General features: G+C 33.8%; 1 protein-coding gene across 6 annotated transcripts in view; it reads left to right on the forward strand.

The window, feature by feature from the left end:
• LOC108574426 (segmentation protein cap'n'collar) overlaps positions 1-18076 on the forward strand; it is a 130397-nt gene that overhangs the window by 85150 nt on the left and 27171 nt on the right. For all 6 annotated transcript variants that reach the window (XM_017937013.1, XM_017937016.1, XM_017937012.1 and 3 more), the window contains exon 6: positions 17184-17418. In XM_017937013.1, the coding sequence (XP_017792502.1) occupies positions 17184-17418 (235 nt within the window). The remainder of the gene's footprint in view (positions 1-17183; positions 17419-18076) is intronic.

An 18076-nucleotide genomic window follows, 5' to 3' on the forward strand; every position in this document is an offset into this window, starting at 1 on the left:
ACATTATCTCTCTGTCTCTAACAGTTCTCGAGATATTAGACCAAATATATTTACTTACTATCTCCAACTTTGAGGGACGATTCTTCACTGTGAACGTATTGCCTACATAAAGATTGCCTATCTAAAGAAAAAAAACAAAAATAAGTGTCGAATTTCATCAAAATGGGTGATCGTCACCTCGAGACGTTCCCTTGCAAGATCTGTCTCTACTTATTTATAGCTTCACACGCTATCTGGCTGTATAGTTAGAAAAATGTTCAGCACATTGGTAAGAAATTCATTTTTATAATAGTCACACGCACACGAGACAGTGCCGCGACCTTGCTTCTGGTGTGGAAGTGTGTAAAACGGTGATTACGACGGTCGCGGACATGTAATATCCAGTGCTGAGCGTCCATAAGGACTCTCAATACGTAATGAGTAGGCTAAATTAATACATATATACCCAGTGGCCGGGACCTTTGCCTAAGAGAAGGATGTAGTATTGTGCGTATTGTAGAGAAGGATTACGCAAGAAGACACAGTGTGCCGCCGCCGCTCGCGAACCATATCATTTTTGGAACTCTTCTCTCACGCGAATGTCGTATTAAAACTGACCTCAGTCACCTGTAATTGCTACGTGTTACTGTATACTAAGATATAGACGACACACGTAATACAGCCTATTATACTTGCTACCGGCCACGTTATATTCTTACGTATCGTCGGATTTTTTTTCTTTCCATCCTCGCGATGCTTCTGAAACAGCCTTGAATAAGTCACAACACGTTTGATACCAAAAGAACGAGCTACCGTCACAATATTCCGACCGATTCGTCTCGTTTGCATGTAACACGGCTTTTTTTTTACCGTGTATTAACGCGAAATCTGCGTTTGTTGTGCATGCGGCGAACGTAGAGGGGAAAAAGTAGGAAATTAAGGTAAAAATTTTGTTTTTAACGACGCGAAATCTGTGCCGTTTGTTGCGCAGTCGGTGAACGAAAAAAAGTAGGAAATTAACAGAAAAATATCTACTGTAGGTACGTTCGGTATGATAATAGCTGTTTTTCTGAAGTTACATTATCGTGGAATTTTATAATTTAAACTATAGTACTTAGAAATGTACTGTCCTCTTTAGATAAAATGTTAGATCTACCAAATTTTCTTTTCTTAAGGTGTTTTCAAATTTTTGGAACTTCGCACGTTTTTCAGCTATAAAACAAAGTTCTATCTTCGAGGAATCTCCTATGTGGAGCTCTAAGAAAAGTCTAATTTATTGTATAATTCGTAGGGCACTAAAAACAGCCTAATTTGTTGCACACTTTGTAAGGCTCTAACAACAGTTTAATTTATTCGTCTCAACTGTTTTACCGACGGTGGTAGATTATAAAATTTTGTTTTTCTCGGATGTTTACAAACGTTAGTTAGGACAATTAAGCTAAGGAGGAAAGTAAAGTACTACATAATAGTAGACTTCAGTTATCTTAATGTAAAAACTGTAATAAAAACGAATTAAAACCTCGCTAATGATTCATAGGCTCGAAAACGAGCATCAATCATCTTGCTTTAAAATAGATTTGTAAGTGTAATAACTTCTGCACCACGGATTATCAAATATAATGAAATTTTCTTTAAATAATACCAAAATTCACCTAAAAGATGTACTATCCACACTTAAAAAAAATTAATTGTTCGATAAACGAAGATGCACCGTTTTGCACTGGATTCCGAACCGTTGTATTGATTTTTTCTATTAACTGCTATCAATTGTATTTCTCATTTCATCGATCTTTTCGATATTGGAAAAAATCAAACGAGCAGTTCCTTCTATTCTCCGCTTCTCTCGCAATGTTATTTCGTTTGAAAATCAGAAAATAATACGACCCATTTGAAATAACAGAACGTTCTCTACAATTCTGTCCAAAAGCTTTCGTTTCATTTCTTCTCCCTGTAGAAACCTAACCACAGAACGAAACCCTCCGCAAGATTCGCAGGTATTGACCTACCAGGGATTGGACAGGTAGCTCGCGGTGGCTTTTCACTGGGAATATTTCCATCTTCGACGGTAAAAGGTTAAAAGCTTTAAGTGGCCACAGTTTTGACAGGAAAAGGACCTCCCAGAGATTTAAGTCGTAATTAAGTGGGCAATCTTTACGACTTGCCACGGATTATCCTTTGTGAACTACCAGTGTCGCCTTTATACTTTAACCGCTTCAAGACCGAATGTCATCATCAATTTGTCGTCTTCGAATTCGATGGCTCTGCCAGCGTTGCAACGCCGTATTATACAGGGTGGACCACGTGAAACAGGCCATTTAATTATCTTCTCTAGCTACGGTGGTTCGAGAAATTTAATAGGTAATTTAAATACTTCCAAAGGGAGAGTAAGGTGGAAGAAAAATTTTTTTGATGGAAGAAATGGCAAAGAATGAAAGGAGTTTCACGTTTGATTTAAAATTTTTGGGGTCGAAGGTCGTATTATTATGCATATTTACTACAACAAATTGTAGAAGAATATATGTATACATTCGTGTAAAAAATCATAAATGACCTTGAAAAAAAATGGCATTTAAAAAAAGATTTGTTCCCATTTTATTCACCCCTTGAAACCATTTCAATTACGTACAAAAATTTTCTCGTACCACCATAGCTATGTAGAGAAGATAATTAGGTGGCCCACCTTGTATTTTAATTCACAGAAACCGTGAAAAATAGCACTATTACTATCGTTAAAATTGTATCTACTAATATTTTGTTTTATGAACTTCCAGTTGATTGTTAAAAAAGTTAAAATTCAGAATAGTTCTATTAATTTGTAACAGGTTGTACGTTAAATGTATTAAAAACCTAAAATTTCACAGTACTTTAATAATGACAAAAGAGGAAAAAGTTCAACGATAAATTTCACAAAATAATTTGATATACCTTCGCTTACATTTTAAGCAGTCCCATAATAATGGCGAATAATTAAAGATAAAGTGAAGAAAGCAGTTAATATCCGCGGATAACGAACAGGCATTACAAGAAACGACTTTAAGAGTTCCACACGAATAATGAGAGACTGAACCTGAGTGCATCAGAATGCAATAATAATTGCAGCCGCAACGCTTATCCTCCGGGGCTCGTGGAAGTAGTTGAATAACACGAATGCAAAACGATTTCAGTATTTTTATGCTCTGAAGCTTAGAAGATGAAAGTTTTCATAGTTACAGATGCGGCAGATACAAATTTTCGTTCCACTTTTCCGCGAATACACGCAACCGAAAGATTATAATTTCGAATCGATTCTTAGAACGATAAGATTATAGCTTCTTCTTTTTTGTCTCGTGTGTACAAATATTAATTTTTATTTTTCACGAATTTATGAAAGACACTAGAGTTTGTACTCGAAATTATTTCACTCGTACTATGAAACTAACTTCTAATAAATAGAATAAAAGTATAATGAAACAAAGCTAAAAAATTTGAGATTCCATCTTTATCTTCACACGGTAATCAATTATAATATTACCTTGCAATCGGAACATTTCCCTTTCGAAATTTGAACAGTCTCGGTGAGAAACTTGATCGTTTGTCAAGTTAAAAAATTATAATAACCAATACTACGAAACTAAAAAGTGATAAATAAAATAAAAGAATAAAGTAACGATTCTATCTTTATAATGTTACCATATAATCAAAATGTTTTCCTTGAGTAATTGAACAATCTTCATGAGAAACATTGAAAATAACGCTAAAAACTGAACCTCAAATGAAACGCATCGATCGATCATTTGTTACCTTACGGTATCTCGTTTGTTCTTAATATTCCCCAACGAAACAAAGTTAAACAAGGCAGATAGCACGAGTCGCACAGTCGAAAGACTATAAAAGTCTAACGCGACCTTTGACCGTGATTGACGGACTTGGTTGCGTCTCTTTCTACAAGGATTTGCCACGGCAGGAGCGGTAGCGCATTATTTGCTGTGCCACTTGGACATTTGCTTAGAACGTTGAGCAGCCGAGAAGAGCCCTTGAAGTATCCTTGGACTTTCCATAATATTTACACGCAACATCGAGTTACGATTCTAGAGAGAGAGAGAGAGAGAGAGAGAGAGAGAGAGAGAGAAAAGAAAGCGGTGCGGAGATGGAGATGGAGTAAGATAAAGGAACAGAAAGAGCCAAGATCGTGAGAGAGGGCGATCCAAGAGCCACGGCCTGGAAGATAGAAGTGAGTGTGTTGGATCGCGAGCGAGCAGAGTCGTAAGACGAAATTAATAAGAGAAACGAGGTATGTAATATGGAAATGAGAAGCGAAGAGGAAGACAGAGACCGACCGAAGGCATTAGGATGCACTTGTGGCGATACTTGAAGGAGTTGGCGCGAGCCTGCTGCGGTAATCCATGCCAGCGTGCATTAATCTGATGACTATCTGAATGAATCATAATTATTATCTTGGCCCATTAGCTATGAGAATGTACCGCCGACCATAGGTAATGCGCATGCTTTCTCTGCGTATCTTTAATTACTTATATTTTGTCGATAGTATACTTTGAACTGAGATTACTGTATTCGGTTAACCATTCCTAGATTTCACTGGACGTCCTATTTTTCGTTAAATACCTTCGGCTATTTACTACCAACGCTCTACACTTCGTTTTACTTTCCCGTACTTAAATGAGATACTTTTTTTCTTTCATTTATCATCGATAGGTACATCGGTTATTCGTGAGCTTTCCAACACTTTTTGTGTCAGGTGTTTCTTCAACATTTCCATTTATTTGATCAGTACTATTTTTTTTAATTAATGGTAAGTATTTTTGAAAATAAATAGTAAAAATGAATATTTTCGTCGGTATAAATAATTAATTGTCGTTATTAAATCGCATTTTGCTTATTTGGTCGATATTAATTTGTTTTTTGGTCATTAAAATTTAAATTTTTAGTTAGGTTAGGATATTTTATTATACACACTGACCATGTATTTAAAATACTGGCAAATTATTATGTTTACTAATATTTTAATGAAAATACTGACAGTTGTTGTATTAATCGATATAATACCGACCACTTACGTTACCGACCGATGGTTTTTTTTAAATACAGAGCATTTATTTAAAATACTGATCAATAGTACGAGCCTCTTCTTTCTTGCATAAAGCAAGGAGTTAGTACGAAACAACTTTCTCCTTAACAAACGAATTTTTTCGTTCGAATTCATTTCACTACAGAATTACATTCACGTTTTTCGTACCATGCGACCATTTTCTAAGGAAAATCTAGTTTTCAACCTTATCTGCAAAATACACTCGTATACCGCTCGAACGAGACACATTTTTGTTTCATTTATCGCAGCTGTCGATACAACGATAATTCGTAAGCTTTTAAACACTCTTTACGTGAAGTATTTCTCGAATACGAGCCTTTTGTTTCTTGCACGGAACAAGTAGAGGCGGTATGAAATCACTTTCTTTTCAAGAAACGAATTTTTTCGTTCGAATTCGTCTCGCCGCGGAATTCTATTGACGTTTTTCGTACGACGCGACCGTTTTATAAGGAAAGTCTAGTTTTTAGCGTTATTTTCAAGATACACTCATATGACTACACTCGTGTACAACGATCAAGCAATTTTCACGAAGAACCAAGAAACGCGGCGGGGCGTCATAGTCCGTTCCGTTCGTCAAAGATTTCAAGCAGCTGCTGGACTTATGCACTGTGAAATACATAATGCGTGGCAGTATGTGCTATCTAAGACGTGTGAAACGAATTTACCTCTTTGTGCAATCATCAAACTTCGTTCGTAGGTCTGAGGAATAAAGGAAGTTCGAGAAGCGATAGTCTTAGATGCGCGAGTATAATTACCTAGCCTGACTTCGATCCTCGAATTGTTTAGCAGAAGGAAAAACTCTAGTCGTGTAGAAAGTGGATTCATAGATTCTCTTCACTATTTTTTTATCGTAACTATACTTTCAACGTATTCAAATGAATTATAATAAATAAGCCTCGATAGATGTCACACTTTTCTATGATCCATTTAAATATGTACAGATGTAAACAATAGAAAATTTGTTTGTACCGCAAAACAAAATATATCTCGTTGATTTTACAGTATTTATAAGTATTTACAGAATTATAGGAATTTTACGTAGGAAGTGGATAATATCTGCAAGTATTCGCAAAATTTTACCCTCTTCGCTATTTCATTTTACTATTTTACTTTCGATAAATGTTACAAAAAATTTATTTGCACTACGAAATGAAGTAAATTTGATTGATCTTGCTAAATTAAAGAAACGAATTTGAACATTCGAACGAGTATATCCTACCGTAGGTCGTTTTTAGTAAATGGATAACGAAGGAAGTTAAGAGACGATCGTGTGCAGCGAATATAAACAATTTCAGATATAGAAGAAAATGATGGATATGGAAGACAAAATATTTTTTTATAGACTGCAAAGAGTGAAGGATTGAATGGCTATCCCTCAATATTTTGATTCACAACTTTCGTGACAGAAACGAGCTTTACTGGCAGTCACGTACGAAAACACGAGCGATGTGGCAAGGTAAAAAGTAGGTAAGCGATCGAGGACCGAAGGGATGTTAGGTTAATCCTAACCCTGCTGCTGGCAGGTTGATCACTGTCGAGAGATTCAATTTGAATAATCGTCGAAGGAACATACGAAAATACGTGAAATTAAATTAAAAAATTAGCGATAAAACGTAAACAGATTTTCGTGGCATTTATATATGTATGTATCTTTTGAATGAAAATTATTAAAGGAGGAAGACGTTCATTTTTTTCCTAAAAAAACGAAGGGAAACCTATTAAAGAGAGAACCTATTATTGACGTAATTAAGAAAATCTTCGTGTACAAGATTAAACGTGAATATTAACACGAATGACTGTTCTCTTACTCAGTTAGATATTGACATGAAAGATTATAACCGAATAAGCATAGTAAAAGTGCCTCCGAACCAAATAGAACTTGTGATAGGTCAATCGATAGATCTTTGAAAGAAAACCCTTTCTGCCAATTTTCAGCCTCCTACTCCCACCACTAGGGTAGTTATAAACCGAAACGTGAGTTACAGTTCAAGCTCGATTTCTTCTACTCTATCGCATGAAAAGTTACAAAAAAAAATGAGAAATACTGCAGCCAGTGAGATACGTGTCTGGAAATATTTTAGATTTTTTTCTGCTGCAAAACGGAATTTCAGAAAATTCAGAAAGTTTGAAACTGCCAATTTTCGTTATTAATGTACTGTTTCAATATGTGTATTTACCGTTAGTAGTACTCTGACAATTGTTATTAATTTTCGTGGTGCTTATGTATATCCCTTGAATAAAAATGAATAAACGACTAAAAACATCCCTTTTTACGAGAAAGAAATTGAAATGTTTGAACGCTTTAAACACTAAACTCATCTTCTAAATTATTTCTCACCTACAATTACTATACTTATCGACTACATACGAAAGTATTCCAACAATAAATAAAAACATTTCCTTCTAACTTCCTGTCGATCCGAATCTTCCTTTCACAAAACACTTTGTTTTCTCTACTATGTTCGTTCTCATAATAAAGAATAATTTTCATTACTTTGTTATTATTTATTTTATGCAAAGCTAAGCTTATTTTCCCACCTGACTTACGTATACGCAAGAATGTAACCGTATTTTGCGCCCATAAGGTGTAATCACGTTTAATTAATTTCACGTTTCTGCGTTTAACAATTTGCCGAAGATAAAAAGTAGAAGACATTAAGGTAGAAATTCGCGAAAAAAAAAGAAAAAATAGGGGGAATAGAAAACAGATATAAGGAGACGTAGGAAAGCGGAAGAGAGAGCTCGGAAGAAACTAGTGATCCCTCGACAGCCCGTTTCAAACATCTGTTCGTTGGCACATCTCTTTCCTCGCAGCCTCGCAAATTCACGCGGCTTCTGGCGGAATCTCACCGGTAGCTAAGGAATCTATACTATGTTCATAGATCATACTTAACGTACGCGTAATCTAATTTGGCAACTCCGTCTCTGAAAACTATTTAAGGCTATCCGACTCTTTGGCAACAATTTTTCAAGTTACGATTTAGCTTTTCTTTTTGTTTCAACTGAAGCGTAGCAAAGGAATAGTAAACGAAATGTTAGAGTCAACTTTATCACGTTTCGTGATTTACTCGCTTAGTTATTATACCGTCAAAAGTGCTAAGATTCAGCTTGTAAATCAATTATAGAATTTTACGTAGAATTTTAATTATGGAGGAATCGTAGATAAACCAAAATATTTGCATTTCTTCGTAGTGTAACTTTATAAATTATGAATGAAAAAGTGCTTAAATTTGTGCTAACAATAAACGAAGGAACAGTGTTCCTTGTACAATTTCATAAAATCCTCTCGCAGCTAATTTCACTGCGCTAATTGTCAAAAACACATTCTCACTTCTCCGTACTGTAATTTCATAAATTACGAATGAAAAGATACTCGACGACAGTACCGAAGAAACGCAAAAATGTCGACCACAACCTAACACTCACGACAAAGTTAAAAAAAAAAACTAAAAAACAGTATTCTCTGAAGCTAGAAGAACCGCGCGACAAAAATATCAGCGATATCCAAAACCGAGCGGTAGAAAGACCATGGGAAATTGTTTAAGCACGGTGGACTGGCCATTGGAGTGCGCATCAAATTCTCAGCGGCGTTCTTAGAAACGGTATAAACGCATAGAGTGTTTTTCTTTTTTCTTTCTCCCCGTAGCGGCTCAATCATGAACGTTGCATCGAAACAGAACAAGCGTAAAGCCGTGCCATTAGAAACCAGCTCTTCGGTACCGGACAAATCGTCGCGGAACAAACGTCTTGTCCTACATTTCGCGGCCTGAAGTCGACAGATGTGCTGACAAGCGAGAATCACCTTAAAGGCGTCGCGCTCAACAGATTGCACCGGCGACTGATTGATGCGGCCTGAACAACAATTGCGCCGGTTTCGCGCTACGCCGGCTTCCCTATTCATCTTCTTCTTGCGACCGATGCATTAGCGACAATACCAACGTACATTAAGCGCCACTGGTCACTACTGTACTTACGTGCGTTTGCCAACACGACCACGTTCCTTCTTACCCTCCGCGTTTTAGTTCCAGGGAGTCTCTGTTGCTGAACATTTTACTCCGCATACCTTTTCACTTCGGATCTTGTACTGGGTATCCCACTTATTTACACGTATACGTCTGCTGTTTGTAATAGAATGGGACCTCGATAACTGGGAAATCTCTGCAGGACGAAAATTTTCTTCGTTCCCTTCCGCTTCGCTGTGAAGACAACTCTACAACTCGGAATAAAAGTTTCGTTAAGTCGAATTATGTATTTTGCCTGTACAACTGGAATTCGGAAGAACTCTGCAAGTCGAAGTGAATTTCTACGTATCGGTCGATCGACGGTTCAACGATCGTCAATTGTTTGTTCCTTTGTAGAGACAAACTGTGCATGCGTTTTGGTCAGAAAAGTAGTTTGTTGTGAAAGATCGAAGGAAAAACTTTTTGAAACATAGCGACTTTCGAACAGTTTAACGTACTCTCGTGAATTGTTTACCACGAACTCTAAGTTAGATGTGCTTTTAACACTAAAACAACCGGAGTTGAATGTGGTAAATTTTTTCCTTTCTGGTATATTTAGATAAGAGACTATGCAAAGAATTTCGAAATTAGAATCATTTACGGAAGATAAATTGACATGTATAGATATGTAAAGACACTCTACACTTGAATAAGACCATTTTAACCATTTCTGTTGTTTAAAGTGAAAAATCTGAAATACGTGATTTTGACAGGTATGGTAGTTCTAGCGTTAAATCACACGAACGTTAGTACGCGCGCAACATTCCGTTTCTTTCGAAAAAATCAGTTTCAGTCCTTCTTGAACGACTCTCGTAGAGATTTACCGATACGAGACTTGACATTCGATCATGATCAACGTGCATTTACGTGACACGTGGTGCCGGAATCATTAATATTCCGATGGTCCTTACCCGAGGCCAACATTTACGTTACATGGTCAGAAAGAATTCTTCTTCCCTAAGGTCTAAACATCTACCAAATCGAGATTTGACAGGTATAATAGCCGTAGACTTCCGTAGACATGATAACGGATGGGTTGTAAATTTATGACAATATGATGTGGAAAAAAGATAATTGTCAATAAGAAGACGATGTACTATCTTAAGAAAAATTATTCTGGTAACAATCGCTAAGCTTCTTTGATTTGTTAAAGGTGAATACAGTATATTCTCCACAACTGTCAGACCGCAAGGAAGCTAAACCTGACACTCGTAGAGTCAGGGACTACGTTTTCGAGCCTCGCGCCCACCTTTGTAGTTTGCCGAACGTAGACAAGGACAACGAATAAAAGATAAGGATGAAACGTGAATCGAGTAAACTTTTCTTAACATATTGATGAGATTTTTCTGATGAAAATTACATAAAACACGACATAATTTGAACAACATTTATTTATTAACACGTTCACTGTCACGCGGCCACAAGAAAATACATTTTAAGCATATACATTAAGCAGCTCATATTTGAGTTGGCAATACACAACACAACTACTAAACCAAATCACCAGAAAAAAACCCATTTTTGTAACTCACTGTTCGCTGATTAAACAGCTGAGCTCTGCAACGTGGATTTGACTGCATTTTCTCCTTCCTTCCTTCATTCCTCCCAGTTCCGATCGATATTGCAAAACTCACAAACTCACAAAGTGTGAGTCACTGTAGAATGGACGACGCGAAAAGTACTTCGAAACGCGATTTATTTCAGTTTTATTCAGAAAGGGAAAAACCGCGAATTTATATTATTTTCAATATTATTATTGAACTAAACTTTCGTAGAACGCGAGTGAAAAATTGAAAGAATCAAAAGAAAAAACGCGAATTCGTATCTTTTTCGATTCTAGAATATAAGAAAATTTGAATAAAATACGCGACGAGAATTGGGGAGAAGCATCAGCTAAACGCGTACAAATATTCAATAATAAACGAACTAGGGATGAAGCTATTATTTCAATACGTGATGCACTGACTCTAGTATTTACTAAAATTCAAAAATTCTCGTATAAATTCCGAAAATAGATTATTAATTACGGTAAACTACTGAGACGGTTTAATTAAGGGTGGGCATGGTGCTGCTTTAGTTTGAAATGATTTATAAACACATAATTAACAGAGGAAAAACCGTGAAACGGCAAAACGTCAACATTCTAATTGTTATAACATGTAAACAAAACTTTAAATTTAGTGTAAACAGAAAAAATATATAATACAATTTATTTCACGGTATTGCAACAAATAAACGTTGAATCAATATTTAATTCGTATAAAAACAATTATTTAACGTAATAATTTTACCTTCACTATGGCTATTTTAAATCTACGACCACAGGTCAACCTGATTTCTAATCCTTACGAACTTTAAATTCAGTCTAAACTGAGAAAATATATAATACAATTTATTTCACGGTATTGCAACAAATAAACGTTGAATAAATATTTAATTCGTATAAAAACAATTATTTAACGTAATAATTTTACCTTCACTATGGCTATTTTTAATCTACGACCACAGGTCAACCTGATTTCTAATCCTTACGAACTTTAAATTCAGTCTAAACTGAGAAAATATATAATACAATTTATTTCACGGTATTGCAACAAACAAACGTTGAATAGATTCTTAATTCGTATAGAAACATTTATTTAAAATAATAATTTCACCTTCACTATGGCTATTTTAAATTTACGACCAAGGGTCAACCTGATTTTTAATCCTCCGAACTTGATTTCACAACGAGAAAGTAATAAGATCGTTGAAACGTACTTATTTGTCAAAGAAACTTGCAAAAATGTATAAATAATAATATGTAATGTTTTAACAAATTTTTGGAAGTATAAATTAATAATAAAATTGTGAAAATTAATAAATTATACGTTATTATAACATTAATAGAATTATGACTAAACCGAAGTTCGAAGTCGAGTATTTAAAGTCTGATATTACGTGCCTAGCGAGTGCCGGTAATTGTTAAAATTTGTTTAATAATTAGTAATAGAAATTCTAATTGATTCTAATGTATACAAGTGTTACAAGAAGGCTGAGTGTGTACAGGGTGGACATAGACTAGCTAGTAGCCCCCGACCACTCTATTCACATCTCAGAACCTTCAGGTCAAAATACGCCGCGAAGTGTCTAGGGCCCAGTATAAAGGGTAAATGATTTCGCGGGACATCGGCGGGTCCTTATATACCTGCGGTACCCTCTCCCCAAAGTCATTAGCAAAATCGTCGGTTAGGTCAGGCGGGAAATTTTCGCGGGAGATTTTCGCGGGAGATTTCCGATATCGTAACACGGTATAATTTATCAATTTTCACAATTTTATTAAAAATTTATACTTCCGACAATTTGTTATAACATTGCATATAACAATTTATACGTTTTTACAATATTCTTCAATGGAAACATAGGTTTTAGCGTTCTCGTTACTTACTCGTGGTTAAATTAATTTCGTAGGGATTAAAAATCAGGTTGACCTGTGGTCGTAGATTAAAAATAACCATAGTACAGCTAAATTTATCGTGTTAAATAATTCTTCTTACACGAATGAAAAATGTATTCAACGTTTGCTTGTTACAATACCATGAAATAAATTATATTACACATTTTCTCTATTCACACTGAATTTAAAGATTATAACGATTAAAAATCAAGTTGACCTGTGGTCATTTATCAAGAATAATCATAATAAAGCTGAAATTATTGTGTTAAATAATTTTTTTAATACGAATTAGGAATTTATTCAACGTTTGCTTGTTACAATACCATGAAATAAATTATATTATACGTTTTCTATATTTACACTAAATTTATCGTTCTATTCTAACAAGCAAACGTTGAATAAATTCCTAATTCGTATTAAAAAAATTATTTAACACAATAATTTCAGCTTTATTATGATTATTCTTGATAAATGACCACAGGTCAACTTGATTTTTAATCGTTATAATCTTTAAATTCAGTGTGAATAGAGAAAATGTGTAATATAATTCATTTCACGACACTAAAACAAACAAACGTTGAATACATACAAATGTAACGATAGAAATTATTGCAATAATGCGTAATGCAATTGAAAAATTGAAAGAATCAAAAGAAAAAACGCGAATTCTATCGTAACACGGTATAATTTATCAATTTTCACAATTTTGTTATAAATTTATACTTCCGACAATTTGTTATAACATTGCATATAACAATTTATACGTTTTTACAATATTCTTCAATGGAAACATAGGTTTTAGCGTTCTCGTTACTTACTCGTGGTTAAATTAATTTCGTAGGGATTAAAAATCAGGTTGACCTGTGGTCGTAGATTAAAAATAGTGATAGTACAGCTAAAATTATCGTGTTAAATAATTCTTTTCCTACGAATCAAAAATGTATTCAACGTTTGTTTGTTATAATATCGTGAAATGAATTATATTACACATTTTCTCTATTCACACTGAATTTAAAGATTATAACGATTAAAAATCAAGTTGACCTGTGGTCATTTATCAAGAATAATCATAATAAAGCTGAAATTATTGTGTTAAATAATTTTTTTAATACGAATTAGGAATTTATTCAACGTTTGCTTGTTACTACTTGTTACAGTATACTGTCTCGCAATGTAAATTTAAGTAAATTAGGTTGAACTGCACAGAAAATGCACAGAACTGCACAAATAATTTATTTCATGGTATTGTAACAAGCAAACGTTGAATACATTTTTCATTCGTGTAAGAAGAATTATTTAACACGATAAATTTAGCTGTACTATGGTTATTTTTAATCTACGACCACAGGTCAACCTGATTTTTAATCCCTACGAAATTAATTTAACCACGAGTAAGTAACGAGAACGCTAAAACCTATGTTTCCATTGAAGAATATTGTAAAAACGTATAAATTGTTATATGCAATGTTATAACAAATTGTCGGAAGTATAAATTTTTAATAAAATTGTGAAAATTGATAAATTATACCGTGTTACGATATCGGAAATCTCCCGCGAAAATCTCCCGCGAAAATTTCCCGCCTGACCTAACCGACGATTTTGCTAATGACTTTGGGGAGAGGGTACCGCAGGTATATAAGGACCCGCCGATGTCCCGCGAAATCATTTACCCTTTATACTGGGCCCTAGACACTTCGCGGCGTATTTTGACCTGAAGGTTCTGAGATGTGAATAGAGTGGTCGGGGGCTACTAGCTAGTCTATGTCCACCCTGTACACACTCAGCCTTCTTGTAACACTTGTATACATTAGAATCAATTAGAATTTCTATTACTAATTATTAAACAAATTTTAACAATTACCGGCACTCGCTAGGCACGTAATATCAGACTTTAAATACTCGACTTCGAACTTCGGTTTAGTCATAATTCTATTAATGTTATAATAACGTATAATTTATTAATTTTCACAATTTTATTATTAATTTATACTTCCAAAAATTTGTTAAAACATTACATATTATTATTTATACATTTTTGCAAGTTTCTTTGACAAATAAGTACGTTTCAACGATCTTATTACTTTCTCGTTGTGAAATCAAGTTCGGAGGATTAAAAATCAGGTTGACCCTTGGTCGTAAATTTAAAATAGCCATAGTGAAGGTGAAATTATTATTTTAAATAAATGTTTCTATACGAATTAAGAATCTATTCAACGTTTGTTTGTTGCAATACCGTGAAATAAATTGTATTATATATTTTCTCAGTTTAGACTGAATTTAAAGTTCGTAAGGATTAGAAATCAGGTTGACCTGTGGTCGTAGATTAAAAATAGCCATAGTGAAGGTAAAATTATTACGTTAAATAATTGTTTTTATACGAATTAAATATTGATTCAACGTTTATTTGTTGCAATACCGTGAAATAAATTGTATTATATATTTTTTCTGTTTACACTAAATTTAAAGTTCTGTTTACATGTTATAACAATTAGAATGTAGACGTTTTGCCGTTTCACGGTTTTTCCTCTGTTAATTATGTGTTTATAAATCATTTCAAACTAAAGCAGCACCATGCCCACCCTTAATTAAACCGTCTCAGTAGTTTACCGTAATTAATAATCTATTTTTGGAATTTATGCGAGAATTTTTGAATTTTAGTAAATACTAGAGTCAGTGCATCGCGTATTGAAATAATAGCTTCATCCCTAGTTCGTTTATTATTGAATATTTTTACGCGTTTAACTTATGCTTCTCCCCAATTCTCGTCGCGTATTTTATTCAAATTTTCTTATATTCTAGAATCGAGAAAGATATGAATTCGCGTTTTTTCTTTTGATTCTTTCAATTTTTCAATTGCATTACGCATTATTGCAATAATTTCTATCCTTATATTTAATTCTAATTGTTTAGCAGCTTTTCTGCTGCTATCGACCCTACATTTTACTGACACTTGTCGAATCGACCCTACATTTTACTGACACTTGTGGAATCGACCCTACATTTTTTTTTTTACGTGGAGTTACGCCGACTCTAAGTGATAAACAATTGGGAACCAAACGGTGGCTCTCCCTCTACATTCGACGGATAATGTGTACAGGTATTTACTGTAATTTCTTAACAATTTGTTTTTGTAATTTATTCAAAGCGATATATTATGAAATTAAATTAATCACTCAATCAGTTTTAACGTTAGATTGTTTCCTCGATATGGCCATGGTGGTCATCAGTGACTGGAGTGCCTCAAATGTTTACAATAATTACAATAGATGTTGTCAACTAAAAATTTTGAACGTCATAGCTAGCTAGACATTATTTTCAATTGAAAAAAAAAAATTATAAAGCATAATACTATAATTCTATGCTTAAAATGTATTTTCTTGTGGTCGCCTGACAGCAACCTGTAAATCTGGCGCGACAATGAACGTGTTAATAAGTAAATGTTGTTAAAATTATATCGTGTTTGATATCATTTTCATCAGAAAAATCTCACCAACATGTTAAAAAAAATTGCAGATGAAAAAAAGTAAATTTAAAGAAATTATATTTTTCTATTATGATTTGTCGAGCCGTGAAATCTCGTAAAGGAAACCGACTGGTGTAGCGTTACACGCTTGACAGACTGCGAGCGAGATAACATAGGCGCAGCAATGACGTAGACCTAGGCGGAGGACCATCTATACTGTCACTTGTAGAATCCAAACTTACTGACTCTTGTAGAGAATTTACTGTATAGCAATTAAGATTGAAATAGAAGAGTGACATATTATTTACAAAACGTGAGGCTTATACTGCAGTGATTTCCAAGAGTGATAAATTTGTAAAAGGTAACATTTGAGTATTGCAAATTGAACTACCATTGAAACACACTTATCAGACCGTACATTGCTATCCTTCTATTATTTGAAGAACTTCTTTGAAGTAGTACAAGTTTTAAGAGTCAAAAGAGGACGAAATTATTGAGAAACTGTATATAAAGAAATTTTCAAAGCAATTGTTGAAAATAATGCAATAATATACAATAGATTCAATTGTCGATAATTAGAAATTATTGAAATAAAGAATGAAAACTAACGATACATAAAGATTCACCAACTTTTAGACACGTAATATTAATACAACACTAATAAAAAAATATCGAAAATGAAGAAATAATTAATTATACACAATTCGTCACACAAGAGCGTACTAAACAACTCGAAATTTTCTATAATAGTAACAATTCAAGTGAACTAACACTTTCTCAAGTTATACGAACAAAAACTACAAAATTTCTTTGATTTCTAAATGAATGTAAAGCAGATACTTTTTAACCCCTTAACGTATGATTTCCTTTCCTGCCTATATCTAAGCGTCAGTTATTTACTATTTTAGTACTGTATTAAGTAAAAAAAGCTGATGTATTGTAGATTAATTAAACTTGCCAATCTTCAGTTTTCTAAATTAGATCGAAAATTGGAATTAAAATTTAATTTTTGTTACCGATATAACTGTTTTTATCCGATCTTGACCAAAATTTCTGACTCGAGTCCGACTGGTTATCACACGACAAGGGGTTAAGGAGACAAAACATTAGGGTAACTGTGTTTTTTTTTTTTTGTAATTTTCCACCAAATTTTCTAATACCTATTAAGATTTATCAATGGTGACAATTTTATTCTGACTCGTACTTTGTATACCATAGGGTCGCATGCCATTCATGCGAGCAATGAGTATGGAACAACGGTGGCAAGATCTGGCGTCTCTTTTATCACTACCTGGTGCACCAGACCACTTTGCACATCCCGCACATCCTGGATACCCAGGGCACGGTATAAGCCACAGTCATTATGAAACACAACGTAATGTATTGCTTCATAATGCCACTCTGCCCCCACCGGTGGGCGATCTTAATTCGACGAGTCCCTATCACAATGTGGGTGAGTGCTCTATACGAATATTTTCATTTATGTTCAAAATTTCATTTAAACTTTCAACCATTCTGAAAAATACTGTGCTAAACTAGTTATATTTTTGTACATTCTCTTTGCATTATTTACTTACCAGAAAAGTCTGAAAGCTTTTAGATCAACTAAATTATTTAACAGTATATCAATTTTTAAAAATGTTATATTTCATTTATTTTACCGTGTTACCACAGATTTGAGAAATTAATTATTGCAAAATGTATTTACTGTTTTTGAAAGTAATATTTGAAATTTTTAAATGTAGTTAGAGTCAATAGAGAAATATTTGGATCAGGAAAAGTTTTGAAGTTATTTAATTTCTTTCTTTCGTTTTATATTATAAACTCAGATAGCTTCAGATGGATAATAGGTTGTTCAACACTGAGCACAATTACCATCTTGATATTGTGCAAATTGTAAATTGATTTTCGTGTTCACATTTTACACAATTGTATACAATTGCATATGTTGAAAATTAAATAGACATTAATTATCATATCTCAAAACACTGTTCAAATATTTTCAAAATATTATAACGCATAAAGTAAATATTTTTTCACGAGTAATGTAATTGTAGCATTAAATAGAAATAGAAAAATAAAATCTGCAATTGTTTACTTTCTTTTTTAAT

The sequence above is a fragment of the Habropoda laboriosa genome, unplaced genomic scaffold (assembly GCF_001263275.1).
Source record: "Habropoda laboriosa isolate 0110345459 unplaced genomic scaffold, ASM126327v1 scaffold214, whole genome shotgun sequence".
Classification (NCBI taxonomy): Eukaryota; Metazoa; Arthropoda; class Insecta; order Hymenoptera; family Apidae; genus Habropoda; species Habropoda laboriosa.